At 39.5% G+C, this 14,807-nt stretch overlaps 1 protein-coding gene across 6 annotated transcripts in view; it reads left to right on the forward strand.

Annotated features, from left to right (window-relative positions):
* Positions 1–14,807, forward strand: part of APH1B (aph-1B gamma-secretase subunit) — a 46,728-nt gene that overhangs the window by 26,419 nt on the left and 5,502 nt on the right. Inside the window, exon 5 of one of the 6 annotated variants that reach the window (XM_077128145.1) lies at positions 227–6,546. The exons of 4 other annotated variants lie outside the window; for them this stretch is intronic. In XM_077128145.1, the coding sequence (XP_076984260.1) occupies positions 227–394 (168 nt within the window). In that variant the 3' untranslated portion in view covers positions 395–6,546. Of the gene's footprint in view, positions 1–226; positions 6,547–14,807 lie in introns of those variants that run through there. One more of the 6 variants, XM_077128142.1, reaches the window with a different exon arrangement.

Genomic DNA, 14,807 nt, shown 5'->3' on the forward strand with positions numbered 1-14,807 from the left:
CTGACTACATTTTAGGGCTGCCATTTGAGTACAGCATAGGATCCATGGGGTGGTGTCCATTGACTGGGTTAGTTCTGTATGTCCTTTTGGAACCTAGTGCTTCTCAAGATGATAGGCATCATATGTTTGGTGAAATAGACCCCAGCTATTGAAAGTCTACCATATTTTGTTACATGTTTAATAACTTTGCTGTTATTACCCAAGTTGATTTATTTTTCCTTTGCAGACCTTCTTAAGTCCTTATTATGTAATAAGCCTGGTGTCCGCATATATAATCTTGGTGCTCATGGGTATCTGGGCATTCTTTGTTGCTGGAGGCACCTGCCGAAGCCTGAAGCTATGTCTTCTCTGCCAAGACAAGGACTTCCTCCTTTTCAACCAGCGCTCCAGATAACCTTCCGGAACCCACACCTCCCAAGCAGCAGGCTGTGTCTTTGTGTCTTTAGAGGAAGCACAACTGTGCCTTTTTCTGAAAAATATATTTTCCTGGTGGAATTTAGGGGAAAAAAAACAACTCACAACTATCTAGATATGAGTCCCATTCACATGGCTTTCATGCAACAGCTCTCTTAAAGCCATAAGTCGGGGGCAGTCCTCGCTGAACATTAGAGTTGCATGGTGAACATACAGAGGATGAGTTCTGGGCCCTACCCTCCAGGTTTAGTAGGTCTGGGCATTTGGTATTTTTTAAGAACCTCCCAAGGGATTCCAGTTTGCAGCCAAGTTGTGAACCACTGGTGTCGTGAGTGGGAACTTCATGAAAATATCATGAATAAATTAGAATCAGATGAGTAGCTCTCTCCTAATTCGGGCTTAACAAGTAAATATCTTAAGGTCAAATCCTGATAGCCTTTGTCTTTTTCAGTTCTGAAGTCCCAAAAGGCTTGAAGGGCCATCATCTCTGTGATCTTTTTCCATGTGTCTCACTAGCACCATGTCTATGAGAAAATGGTGTGCTGAGCTTCTACATGTGATAACAAATTATACTGATTCCCTATGATATTTGAGCCCAAAGAAGATATTGATTAATAATCTGTATTTTCCTGAAGTTTTTCTCTTTTTTTTTTTTTTTTGGCTTTTTGTGGCATTACATTGTTTTTGATAATAGATTCAGTTTCTTTAACTAAAAATGATTACTTCTTGACTTCTGGGGAAGCTAACACAAAATCAGAATTTTTGTACAACTTTTTAAAGTCTGTCCTCCATTAAATGTTTTTCTTGGGCTTTGCTCTAAGCCACTGGCAGTGTCTAACACCAGAATACTAGCTGCTGGGTTTGTGAGGTGGAGCTCATTGTCTTATCTTTGGGCAGCTGTGCGGGGAGCTGAATGTTGTGTCCTGGAACAGGCTTCATTGGAGCTGGATATGAACAATTAACCAAAAGTATGCCCAAATAAGCCAGTGGGGTGTTTGTGACACTTATTTTGCTCCTATTATACTAAACAACTTTTCACCCAAAATGGAGTAATGTAATATTTCTTATTTGCCAAATTCATGTTTTACATAATCTCTATAATCTTTATATCTATTTAACTTCTCTGGATTTTGGTAACACATTTAGCATTCCCTGTATGGGAATAACCAAGTTGTTCATTCAACTTTTAAACAACCCTTTTGATTTCCTTTATAAAGAAGAAATGCCAGTGAATTGTGCCTATACTAATAAAAAGTTCCCAGTGGATAGTTTTGGAGGAGCTGATAGTATGAAATTGAAATTACCTACACATTAAAGTGATAATCAGTGAATCTTGTATGTGCAGTAGAACAACCAAAAGAAATAGGCATACAGCAATAAGAGGGCTCAAAAGTGACATGACAGGTGGATGAATTTGACAATACTTTTGTAGAAAGAATATGAACATGTTTAAAACAGAAATATGGCCAGTATTTGGCTGGCCCTTGTCATTTCAGGGACCAGACCCTTATGTGTCAACTAGACTTTTACCAATGAACTGCCCTCCTACCCCATGTTTTTATTAGAATTTCTGCCTAGAGATTCAAAAGGAGTGGGGCTTCAAGAAAGCAGTGAAAAGGCTCATAAACAATTATAGTTATTCCCCTAAAGTTTACATCAGCACTAATGCCAATGCTTCTGCTGTAGTTTGTAATTTTTTAGTTTTATGCAAGTTTTCCATAGAATAAAGAGTCAAAGAGAGTCTGAAGAGTGAAATTTATTGGGCAGACTCAAGAGAAATAGGATACCCATTGAACTGGGATTTATTCTTACTAGAATGTAGTGTTCCTTGATGAATAGAATAAGTATATATATATGTAATTGATTACTACTGTCGACTTACGAATCTCTTAAATGATAGTCTAATAAAATATTTGTTGATTTGTAAAGTGTAGAAAATCTGAGAATATTAATATTCATATAAATTGAGCTCTGAGGATGTCCTCTATACGGTAATAGTTTAAGAAGCGAGGATATTGCAACATCTCATAGAAACTTCTCAGGTGAAAAGAATTTATTTGATAGTGAGACTTGTTTTAGTTCAGGAAATTATTTCATAATTTTTTATTACGAAGCGTATTTCTCTTAGAATGTGAGCACCACCATAGTCAGCTTAGTACCATTGTTTCAGATAGGCTTGCGTTGCCGCGTGCCAGGGAAGCCCAGGCGAAGGGTCTAGTCTTACCCTGTTGCTGCATATGTATTGACGATGATGATGATGTTGTTGTTATTTGCATTTGTTATCTGTAATGAACTTTCTGAGCCCTGATAAAAGTATTTGGAAAAAAGAGAGATGGCGTTGATGTGTGCTGTCCTTCAGGTAGGATTTTCTCAGTTTGGGGGAAAATGTGGGTATAATTAAAGTTGACCTTGGAATTGTGAATATTGTTACAGTGCTTGAATATGTTGCCATGTCAAAGATAGGTTTTTTTTGCTCTCTAGTAAAAGCTGTATTTATCTTTAATTCATTAGAAATAGTAGTAGTAACTGGAAAAGTTTTATTACCTCTTGCCTGGGCTTCCTGACTGGCACTAAGTAGTGTCACTTTTAGATATTCTTAAATGAAAACATAGCTGAAAGGCATAAGTCATGATACCTGCAGACTGCATCAAAAATGGCATTTGTTCCCAGTGTATATAGTTTAATTCTCCAGCATGTTTTAATGCTTGTGAGAGGGGCAGATTCACATCCAAAATGCCAAGTGTCCTTACCGGTAGAGCTGATGCAGTATAAGCAGTGGTGACGGAAGCTTTCTCCTTTCTCCTTCCTAGTGCTCTTGAATACACTCGCCTTGAACTAGCCCCAAATCAGGGATTAGTAGCTGTCAGCACCAGCCTGAGGGGCCCACCAAGATCGCGCTTGCCAACCGGGAAGGGCGCTGCCCACGGGGGCATCAGCAGCCAGCCTCTCTGCAGCGCGCTCCTTGAGAATGCTGGCGTTTTGTTAGCTACGTTTGTTCTGGGCTGCAGCATTCCTAACTCCAGGTAGATAAGGTAGATGTCACAACAAAAAACCGTTTTAAAATGCTTTGCTTAGAGTATTTTGTTTATAATTGCAATGTTTATATTTCTCCTTTAATAAGAGGCTTTACTTCATTCTATTAGTTTTTAAAGGCAGGTACTATCTATGTAAAGTGTGTGCATTTTATATGTTATGGGTCATATCTTGCAGTATCAGACCTTGCATTTAATACATGATGCTATAGAATCTTTCCAGACCTGTATTTTTCGGTGAACAATAAAAAGATTGTTTGGCACTACTGTTTCCCTAGTTTCCTCTTCTTTGGAATAGCATATCAGTCAATATCTGTTACTACCATTTTGTCTCATAGAACCTGGTTTTACAGTCTGTTCTTTATTATGACTGATCAGTTTTGAGACTTCCTTCAGAGAGAAAGCCTTTGCTATCTGACTTAAGATTCATAAGGCCTATTTTATTTATGTGTATTCAGAGACTGTTTGGTGCAGAGAAGTTCCTTGAGGCATCTTAAACCAAGCAGAGAATCTTTGAAGATCCTGATCACTTTGGAAAACCTACTAAGTAATTATAAATTGGTGAATTGATAAAACGTTATATAATTGTGTTTGAAAATGAGAGTCCGTGAAGGAGGAGAGTCTGATTTGGTTTCTGGCAGAGACCCTGCACAGCCTGAAGAATCCTCCCAGGGTTCCCCTCGGTGAGGAGAGTGCGGCCGTGGGGTCCAGGCAGCCTTTCCCATCACACGGAGTCCTTGGGAGCTGACATCAGCTGAAACTCAACCCATATTTTGCCTGTTTATTCTGGTTTGAAGTAAGGCTATTCCAGGTTTATATTGATTGTATATTGACTGAAATATCCTCAAAGACTGAGGACTCTTTGTTCATACCCTGTAAACCAGTGAAAGAAGCACACGTCCCTCAGGCAGTAGCCAGATTCTGGTGCTATTGTGAGCCTTCCACATGGAAGCTGTGGTTCTAATTTTTAACATTTTTTATTGTGAAATGTAACATATATACAAAAAAGCAATACATCTTAAAGTACATTGTAACAAGTAAGTATAGATCAGATTTCAGAGTTTAGTATGGATTACAGTTCCATAACTTTAAGTTTTTCCTTCTAGCTGCTCAAAGATACTGGAGACTAAAAGAAATATCAATATAATGATTCAGCATTCATCATTGTTTGTTAAATCTTATCTTCTCTGTTAGAATTCCTACTTCTCCTTTGGTCTTTTCTCCCAATCTTTAGGGCTATTTGGGTTATGCCCATTCTAACTTTTTCGTGTTGAAAAGGGGATGGAACCAGTTGATGTTCTTGGAGAGGCTGGCCCCTCTGGGTTTCAGAACTTATCTGGTCTTGGTTGTAGGTTTCTGGAAAGTAATCTTAGTGTGTGAAACTTATGTAGAATCTCAGATAGAGCCCTAAGTGTTCTTTAGTGTTAACAGGAATTTGGGGTTTGGCAAACCATGGTAATTAGCAATATCTAGCTGAAGCTTGCCTAAGAGTAACTTCCAGGATAGCCTCTCGACTCTATTTGAACTCTCTTAGCCACTGATATCTTATTTTGTTATATTTGTTTTCCCCTTTTTGGTCAGGAGGGCATTGTCAATTCCATGGTGCCAGGGCCATCCCTGGGAATCATGTCCCACGTTGCCAAGGAGTTTTTCACTCCTTGGTATCATGTCCCACGTAGTGGGGTGGATAATGATTTTCCTTGCAGAGTTAGGCTTATAGAGAGAAAGGCTACATTCTGAACAACAAAAGAGGTTTTTCTGGAAGTAACACTTAGGCATAACTATAGGTAACTTATCTTCTCCACTACAGAAATAAGCTTCGCAAGAGCAAGCCTCAAGATCAAGGGCTTGGCCTATTGACTTGGGAGTCCCTAATGTTTGAGAGAATATTAGAGGTTTCCCTGTTGTTAAGGCTTAATAGTGCCATATTTTTTTCCCATCCTTCAAGGGACTTTGCCAATACTTTTTAATTATCTGCCCAACATACTCTGGGATGTATCTGGGTATTACATTAAGCTATACAGAATTATAAGCCCTTATTCCCATTCTGGGCTCCATGTGTTGGGTGTTGTTTAAATGATCTGTCCAGACAGATTGAGTTAGATTGTGTGCTACAGAAAATTTAGGTTTTGGATAAAATCAAGCTCTCTTCCCTTAGTCTCATACAGTAGGTGAAGTTCTACTGTGGTTCCAATTTAATTCTTACTTGTTTGGTATTTAGTTGGAATAAGGGGATTGCCCCATAACACATGAGGAACCTCCTATGGAAAAGGAGAAGGAACTACTTTCCTGGTCCATGGTCTCAGTCTCAGTAGGTAGACTAGGGATGAGATTTATTTAAGGTGACCATTATAGATTATGAGCCCTGAGCAGATTCTGCATTTAAGACTCAATAATTTGTAGGTGGCACTTATCACTTATGCATGGATCACTGTAAATTGTGCTTCTACCTAACTAGTAAATCCATACATATTTCACTGCTTGAGCAGAATCAGAGGTGGAGTTTACAATATTCTGGGCTTACCATGCACAGAGCACTGTACTTTAACACTCAAAAAGGATGGAAAAGAATGAAGCAGTGGGAATCTTTGTCCTCAGAGAACATAGAACCTAACTGTACAGATTAAAGCACATAAGTATTTTAAAAGACAACTACAAGTTTACTACAGTAAACAGGAAACAGTATAGAATACCTTGAATATATAAGATAAAGCTTAGAATCTTAGGAATGAATAAAGGACACCTGGATAGTGGGTGTAGCTAAAGGAAAAAAGACAGGACTGCATCCTGGGACATGCCAATTGAGAGGTTGGAAAGGAGAGGAGGAGCTGAGAAAGAGGATTCAGTGAGAAAAGAAGGAAAACCTAGGGAGCATGGTGACCTGAGGGCCAGGGGGAAAGTACATCAAATGCTGCTGGATAGTGAGTAAGAGAAGACTGAGAATTGACCATTACATGTGGCAAAATGGAACTTCTTGGTGACCTTGATAAGAGCAACTTCAGTGTAGTAGTAAGGATGAATATCAGAGAATGAGAGATAAGGAAGTAGAGGCAGTTTATCGAGTACAGGTAACCATGTTATTGTAAAGAAATAGGGTGGGAGCCTGGGGAGGATGTGGGAACAGAGAGGGTGTTTTCTTAACTTTTTTCTTGTGATAGGTACTATAACAGCATGTTTATATGAAGATGGGAATGATTCAGTAGAATCTAATGTTGCAGGAGAGAGAGTGAGAGTGGGGGATAATTGCAGAAACAAGTTCCTGAGGAGGAAGGAGAGGGAAACTTTTAGCATTAAATATTTAGATTAGATCAGTAGAAAAATGACCTAAATTTTCACTTAAGAAACTAGAAAATGGGCACACTAAACCTAGAGTAAGCAGAAGAAAGGAAACGAGCAGAAATCAAAAACATGCAAAGCAGAAAAACAGTGCAGAAAATAAATGAAGCAAAAATCTGTTTCTTTGAGAAACTCAAGTGTTGGCCAGATTAAAGAAAAAATAAGGGGTTTATGGTAAAAATGAGGAATGAGGACACATCACTACTGAACCTATATTACTTAATGAATAGTAAGGGAATATGAGGAACTTGATTCCAATAAATTCATCAACATTGATGAAATGGACAAATTCTTTAAAAACACAAACTGCCAACACTCAAAAAGAAATAGAAAACCTGAATAGCCTTCTATCTCTGTGTTTTTTCTTGCCTTTTAGCATACCCTGTAATTATTTGTTGAAGGATGGACATCATGTACTGGGTAATAGGAATGAAGTAAGTAAACAGGCCTTTAGTGTGAAGTTTTATGTTAATCTGGCTAGAAATAGACTGCTTAATGTTTGCTGTAGGTGCCAGAGACTTCGCATTCCTCTAGTCCTCTCCATTCTTGACTTTGAATGTCCCTAAGGATTCTCCTTCAGAAAGGGTCTGTGTCTTGCAGCTCCTTCGGCTGCAGTCCACTGTTTTTGTACTGCAGTCTTGTTGTTGTAAGTAAGGTGTGTGTGTGTGTGTGGGGGGGTACATAGTCTATAATCTCAAGATTAAACCTCAGTTTTTTAGTAGGCCTGTGTGTGGGTTTGCTAGCTGCCAGAATGCAATATACCAAAAATGGAGCGGCTTTTATAAAGGAGTATTTAATAAGTTACAAGTTTACATTCTAAGGAAGTGAAAGTGTCCAAATTAAGGCCCCAACAAGAGGTTACCTTCACTCAAGAAAGGCCCATGGGTCAGGAAAACCTCTGTCAGCAGGGAAGTCACGTGGCTGGCATCTGCTGGTCCTTTTCTCCTGGGCTCCATTGCTTTCAGTCTCTGTTCCTATGTGGGTTCCTCACTTTGTTTCTCCAGGGCTGGCTTTCCTCTCTTGGCTTCCTTTGGCTCTCTCCAGGTTCTGGCTTGCTTAACATCTCATGGCAACGTCTGCTGGGCTCCAAGCATCTCCAGACATCCGTGTCTGGTCCTCATGTGTCTGCATCTCTGTCAGCTCTGCTGTGAAGTTTCTGTCGGTTCTGAGGCTTCTCTCGTTTTTCTAGTCTTTGTCTGCCCTGAAGTTTCTCCAAAATGTTTCCTTTTCAAAAGGATTCCAGTAAGCTAATCAAGCCCCACCTGGAATGAGTGGCATCATATCTCCATCTAATCAAAAGGTCACACCTACAATTGGGCATGTCCCATCTCCATGGAGATAATCTAATCGAGTCCCCACAGTGCTAGGTGGGGATTAAACTAATCAGATACACTCACATGATTGGATCAAGATTAAAACATGGCTTTTCTGGGGTACATAATACTTCTAAACCTGCACAGCCTGTATCCATAGGCCGAGTTTCTTAGTTTCTCATCCCCACTTAGATGAGACAGGAAGACTAGAGCAGGCTCTTCCCCCTGGGGAGAAGGCCTTTGTTATGGAGAATGCTCTGGGCATATTTTACAAGGAGCCTCTGGTAGGGGTTCCTGAAGGTTAAAAAAAAGTGTTTTTTGTAAGTGTGACTATGGCCCCCAGAAGTTTCTCACTCTCACACTAGTCCACACTCAGCCTTCCAGCAATTTCAAGTTACCATTTAAGTGTCCCTACCAGTTTATGGCTCCAGTGACTTATGTTCCAGGTTAGCAAATTTCAATTGTGACTCTCTGGATTTGCCCATCTCTCCAGATTTCAGGGTGGAAGTTTGCCATGAGATCTCAGTTCTCTGGTGGGTCTAAGAAAAATCATTAATTTTAAGTTTGCTCAGCACTTATTTTATAAGGATAAGAGTGACAACTTTCAAGCTTTTTGCATGTTGAAGCTAAAGCATGAAGTCCCCTTTACTTATTAAAGAAATTGAATTTGTAGTTTTACATCTCTTTTCACAAAGAAAACTCCAGGCTTAAAATGCTTCACTGGAGAATTCTACTAAACATTTTTAAAAAGGTATTTACCAATTCTCCACAGACTCTTCCAGAAAATAGAAGCAGATGTTATACTTTCCAATTCATTCTTTGAAGCCAGCATTATATTGATAACAAAACCAGATGAAGACATTATAGGAAAAAACATTCTACAAAACCAGTCTATCCTGAATATAGGTGCAAAAATCCTCAACAGTATTTTAGCAAATTGAATCCAGCAATACATAAAGAGCACAGTACACATGACCAAGAGGAGATACTCCCAGCAATACAAGATTTGTTTAACAAAGCTCACTTTTACTATATGACAAAATCTAGATGTATTAAAGATAGGTCTTAAAGATTTAAAGAACCAGAAAAAAGCTAGAAGAGTTTTAAAATATAAGATGGAGACAGTCTTTCTTAGTATTACACTGAGGCTACAAACCACAAAGAGAAAATAATGGACATATTTAACTACATAAAATTTTAAACTGTACAGCAAAAGCTACCTTAAATATTTTCTGATATATATAAAAAAAGTTTATCACCTATAATATATGAGAATCTTCTATAATTTAAAAAGATTAACAGCGCAGTAAAAGAAGTGCTCAAAGAACATAAATATGCTAAAAGATTACTAATAAAAGATGTAAAACAAGCAAAAAATTTTATACTGTAAGACTGTCAAAGATGGAAAGATAATACCAAGGATTGTTGAGCGTATGGTGGAAACAGCATGTTGTGGGACTGGCATGTTAGTACAACTCTTTTGGGGGGTAATTTAGCAAAATCTATAATTTTTTCCTCCTATTTTAACTTTTTATTTTGAAACATTATCACATAGTATGGTTTCAGAAATAATGCAAACCCCATACAGAGAATTCCAACATACCCCTATACCCCCTCATCTACCAATTTTGACATTTTTCCTTAGTTGCTATATCATTCTCTCTCTCTCTCTTTTTCTCTATTAATCCATTTTCTGAACATGAGTGTTGGTTGTCCACGTCGTGCTCCTTGAACACTTAATACTGCCATGTGTATTTCTCAGAACAAAGATATTCACTTATGTAAGCACCTTAAGTACAGTTGTCAAATTCAAGAAATTTCGCACTGATACAGAGCTTACAGTCTATACTCCAATTTTTTCATATGCCCCAATAATGTCCTTTTGAACTTTTTGTTCTCCTTTCTTAGATCCCATCTAGGGTCAAGAATTGCATTTTGCACTTAGTTGTCATTGTCTCTTTAGTTGCTCTTTCTTTAAAATTGTGGGAACATATATACAACATAAAAACTCTCCCATCTCAGCCACTTGCAAGAATACCATTTAATGGGGTTAATGGCATTCACAATATTGGGGTACCCCCACCATGTCTAGTTACTAAAAGGTTCCCATCTCCCCAGACAGAAACCCTATGTCCATTATGCATTAACTCCACATTCCCTTTACCTCCCACCCCTAGCAACCTGTACTCTAATTTCTGTCACTATGAGCTTGCATATTCTCTGGCATTTTCTTTGTAGTTACCATAGGGCTTTAATTTTAACATCCTACATCTATAACAATCTCATTTGCTTTGGTGCCAACTTAACTTCAATGGCATGCAAAAAGTGTGCTCTGCTACCCCTCCCATTTGTGTAGGTCTTGTCACAGATTGCATGCTTACATATTATGAGTCCAGAAACCACTCATTTGTCATTAGATTTTATGCATTTGCCTTTTAATCCTGTAGGGAATAAAAGATTTACCCGTATCGTTAACTTTTTCTTTGTATGTTTTGCCACCTTTTGGTGAAACCTGGACATTTTGATATTTTGAATGTGTGACTGCTGGAATTTAGACTCCAAAGAGGTCTGTTCCTAAAGCTTATATCCAGCTAGCATTATGACAGAGCTTTCCTTGTCAAGAGCTAACAACAACAACAACAACAAAAGGTAGAAAGGAAAATATTTCTCCCAGTTTTTGCAGGTTGAACTGTAGGAGTGCTCTTTCAGGGCTTATCCATATAGTCAATTTAGGAAATAACTCCAGGCCAAAGCATAGAGCAACTGTGCTTGTGTCTTGTGTTGGAAACAGTGTCTCTAGGAAACAGTTTCCTCAAGATCCCAGGCCCTGCACTTTATGTCCTACAGTCAGACTTGGCTCACCCACAGTATTCTGTAGAAGAATACCGTGAATTTCCTTCTACATGTACAGCAAGTTCTGGGATGGCGAGTCCCTCAGGCCACCATCACATAGATTAGGCCAGACATACACGCGCACAATATGTGCACAAGATTTGCTGTGCTCCCTCTGTACCTTTCAGGTAGCCTTTGTCTTTGGCACTTTTTAGCCGCCCTGTTCCTGTGGTCCTTTAATTGTTTTTTTAGAGCTCTGAGGAAGATGTTTCTACCAGCTCTTGTGGGGTGGTTCAGAGCTTCTGTGGAGTGGGGTAATCCTGATGGCTCACTTCACCATCTTAAATAGGGCAAGTCCCATTCTATTTATACATTTTTAAGATGTGCTTTTTTTTTTTCTTCATTTTTTTGTATGCTGTATAGCAGGGTCACATTTCATTCTTTTTCCATGTGGGTATTCTGTTACTGCAGCACCATTTGTTGATTTTGTTTGTTTCCTTATTTGTTTGCTTGGGAAGTGCATGCGCTGGGAATCAAACCCAGATCTGCATGGCAGGCGAGAATTCTACCACTGAACTACCCTTGCACCCCCAAAATGTGCTTTTTTTGAACCAGCAATTCCTTTTCTAGGAATTTATCCAGTAGAAATGCATTTGACTGCACAAGGATCTGTGTTGCCTGGTAATAGTGAAGAGTCTGTAACAAATGTCTGTCCGTGGGCCGCTGAAATGAAGGCACCATCAAAGAGCAGCATAATTGCACACCAGGAAGGGGAATGAAGATATCCAAGATACATTAGAAAACAAAACCAGAGTGTAGACCTTTGTTTTAGTTTCCCAGTTGCTAAAATAAATACCATACGATGGGCTGGCTTAAGCAAAGGGAATTTATTGGCCCGGCATTTTGAAGCTAGAAGTCCAAAATCCAGGCATCAGCAGAGGAGTGCTTTCTTTCCAAAGACTGCGGTCTCCTGGGGCTGGCTGCCAGGGATCTCTGTGCTTGCTTTTCTTTCCACGGCAATGCACATGGCAGTCTCTTCTGGCTTCTCTCCCTGCCTGACTTTTATCCTACCTATAAAAGGCTCCAGTAACCCAGATTAAAGTCCAACCTGATCCATACAGGCTGCACCTGAGCTGAAGTGACATTTTGAGTTGGTCTTGTTTACAGTGGGCCATACCACCAGACTGCAGACCAAGGCCAAGCGCATGTCCGAAGTGGGATACACAGTTCAGGCTACTACATTATCCTAGTCTATTAAAAACTGAAAAATGTTATTAAAATATAAATACATATATAGAGAGAAAGTCTAGGAAGATAAACACTAAATAATTGCTAGCAATGATTATTTTGCATGTTAGGATTATGGGGGACTTTCTGTTTTTATGTAATTATTTGAATTTTTTTTAAAAATAAGCATGTATTATTTATGTTATCAGATAAAACAATAATCAGAGAACTACCATGACTTGTTGTCTTTGGTAGAAAGGGTTGTCTGTCATTCAGGTTCTTTCACAATCTGACCCCAACCACTTTTTTCTGCCTCCCACCACCCCCTATTCTCCCTTCCTTGAGATTTTCAAACACACCCCTGAGGCTTCCTCTACCCTCAACTCACACCTTTGCATTTTTATTCTTGCTTCAACCAGAAAACATGCTATTCCTCCTTCAAGGTCTTACTCAGATGTCACTTCCTTTGTGAGCTTTTTCCTGGTTAGACTCATAAAAGCAAGTGACTTCTTCCGCTATGATCCCTTAGCACTTCTTAAACTCAAAGAATAATTTACGTGCAATAAAATACACAGATCTTAAGCACATGATTTGATGAGTTTTTTTACATGTGTACAGCTTTGTAATTACCTCTCCAATCAAGATAGAGAATATCTCCATTCCCCCAGTTGATTCCCTTATATTCCTTTCCAGTCCAACCCACTCCCACCCTAAAAGGGCAAACCCTGATTTTGACTTCTAACACTATGGATTAGATTTGCTTGTTCTATTCATATAAATAGAATAATACAAAATGTACCCTTCTGTGTCAGGGCTTCTTTCACTTAACATAATCTTCACTTGTGCCTATCGATAATTTGCAACATTCTGTTGTGAATAGTATTCCATTTAATAGATAAACCACAATTTGTTTAGCCATTCTTTTATTGATGGACCCATAGTGTTATTCTGTAAATATCATTCTTCTGTGTACTATGGTCAGTGGTTTCTGTGTCTGTCTGCCCCCTTGAGACTGAGTTCCTTGAATAAGAGGGACCCTGTCTAAATCATCATTGTATACTTAGCATACAATAGTTGCTCACTAAATCTTTGCTTTTGAATGAAGATATATGAGAAAAAAAGTCATTGGAAATTACTTTGAAGACAAAGGAAATGAATTCAAATTTCACTTAGTAAAGAGGGAGCTCTTGAGCAGTGATTGTTAATAGATGCATGATTCTCTGTCAAAAGGATATTCCATATTCAGGAAGACTTTTCAAATGGTTATATATTTGGAAGTTTGGAAAAGATAGAGGATAGGATGTGTGACATGTGTTTTAAGATATCTAGATAGCCTGAGAAACTCGTTTCAGCCGATGAGCTAACAAGTTGTTACCCGCCTCACTGGAAAACCTTTGCTTTTCAAGAGAAGGCCAGCTGACTCTGCCGTGACTGACCCAGAGTTGCTTTAGAGGTCTGAGCCTGCCCTTGAAACCATAAGCCCTGTGTTTGTTGTCTTCATTGCAAGTAATTAAAAGTTAATATTTGAAACCAGTGAACTCAAGCAGAAGTAATGGCCTTGACTTACAATATCGAGAGGTCATAGCAGCGATGTGAATAAAGCTCACAGTGCTTTCTGGGCTCCCACTTGTATAGTGGCCAAATTTCTCCTTCTAGACAGACCAAGAGACCAGCTCTGAATAGGCATTCCTGGATGGGGCAGGCTGTGTGTGTGTGTGTTTCATCCTGTCCAGTTCAACCTTAGGGGAAAAGAAAGCTGAGTGAATGGGTTGTGGGAATTTGGTTTTCTGAATTCAGAGATGAGAGTAACATACCAGGAACTGAGCTGACCTGCTGACTTGCAGTTGGCAGTCCTTGATTGGACTTTTCCTGAGCCAGGGTTTAATATTGCCAAACAGATTGGAGGCAGGAGATTGTCCTTGACTTTCCAGAAATCATTGGGACAAAACCCTTTAGTGTTTTTAGTCTGTGGGATTTTATGAGGTTGCCATATGATTGTGACAGGATGGTAAATTCTATTACAAGAAACTGTTTCCCTCTCTCCACTGGAGCTGTGGAAGGTGGCCCTAGGGCTATCACTAAAGATCCCAAGGCTGCAGGAGCTTCATGAGCTTGGTTTAGCCCATAGCTAAAAACCCTCCTTTCCCTTTTATAAGATAGGGGTTTTTCTGAGTTGTTGAAATAATGGAGTGAAGGTACAATGAAATCAAGCATATGGAAGAGGCTTTATTGAATCCCTGGCTGACCTGCACTCATATGATATGCTGATCTGGTTGCAATAACTTTTTATGATGAATAATTTGCTACAACAAAATGCTTCGGCCTTTCCCTACGCCCATTTTATAGGCATCCCTCCTCAGCAGCGTTGTCTGGGCCTCACACTTTCCCTCCACCTCCTGCAGCAATTGAACCCGAGCCAGAGGCCCCTGTGCCCCTGTCCCAGCCGTCCCCAGTGTGGATAGCGCCGCAAGGGCAACCCCCGTGGACTGCACGGGTGGTGCCTCCACTTCCCGGCAGGCGGCCGCAGAGGTCACGTTTCCTCATTTAAGCCAGTCTCGGGACTTCTCCCGTCATATTGAAGGAAGACAGTGTATTTTAGCGTGAGCGGGTGGGACGCAGCTAACAATTCCAGCTTCTCGGGATTCAGATATGA

The sequence above is a fragment of the Tamandua tetradactyla genome, chromosome 14 (genome assembly GCF_023851605.1).
Source record: "Tamandua tetradactyla isolate mTamTet1 chromosome 14, mTamTet1.pri, whole genome shotgun sequence".
Classification (NCBI taxonomy): Eukaryota; Metazoa; Chordata; class Mammalia; order Pilosa; family Myrmecophagidae; genus Tamandua; species Tamandua tetradactyla.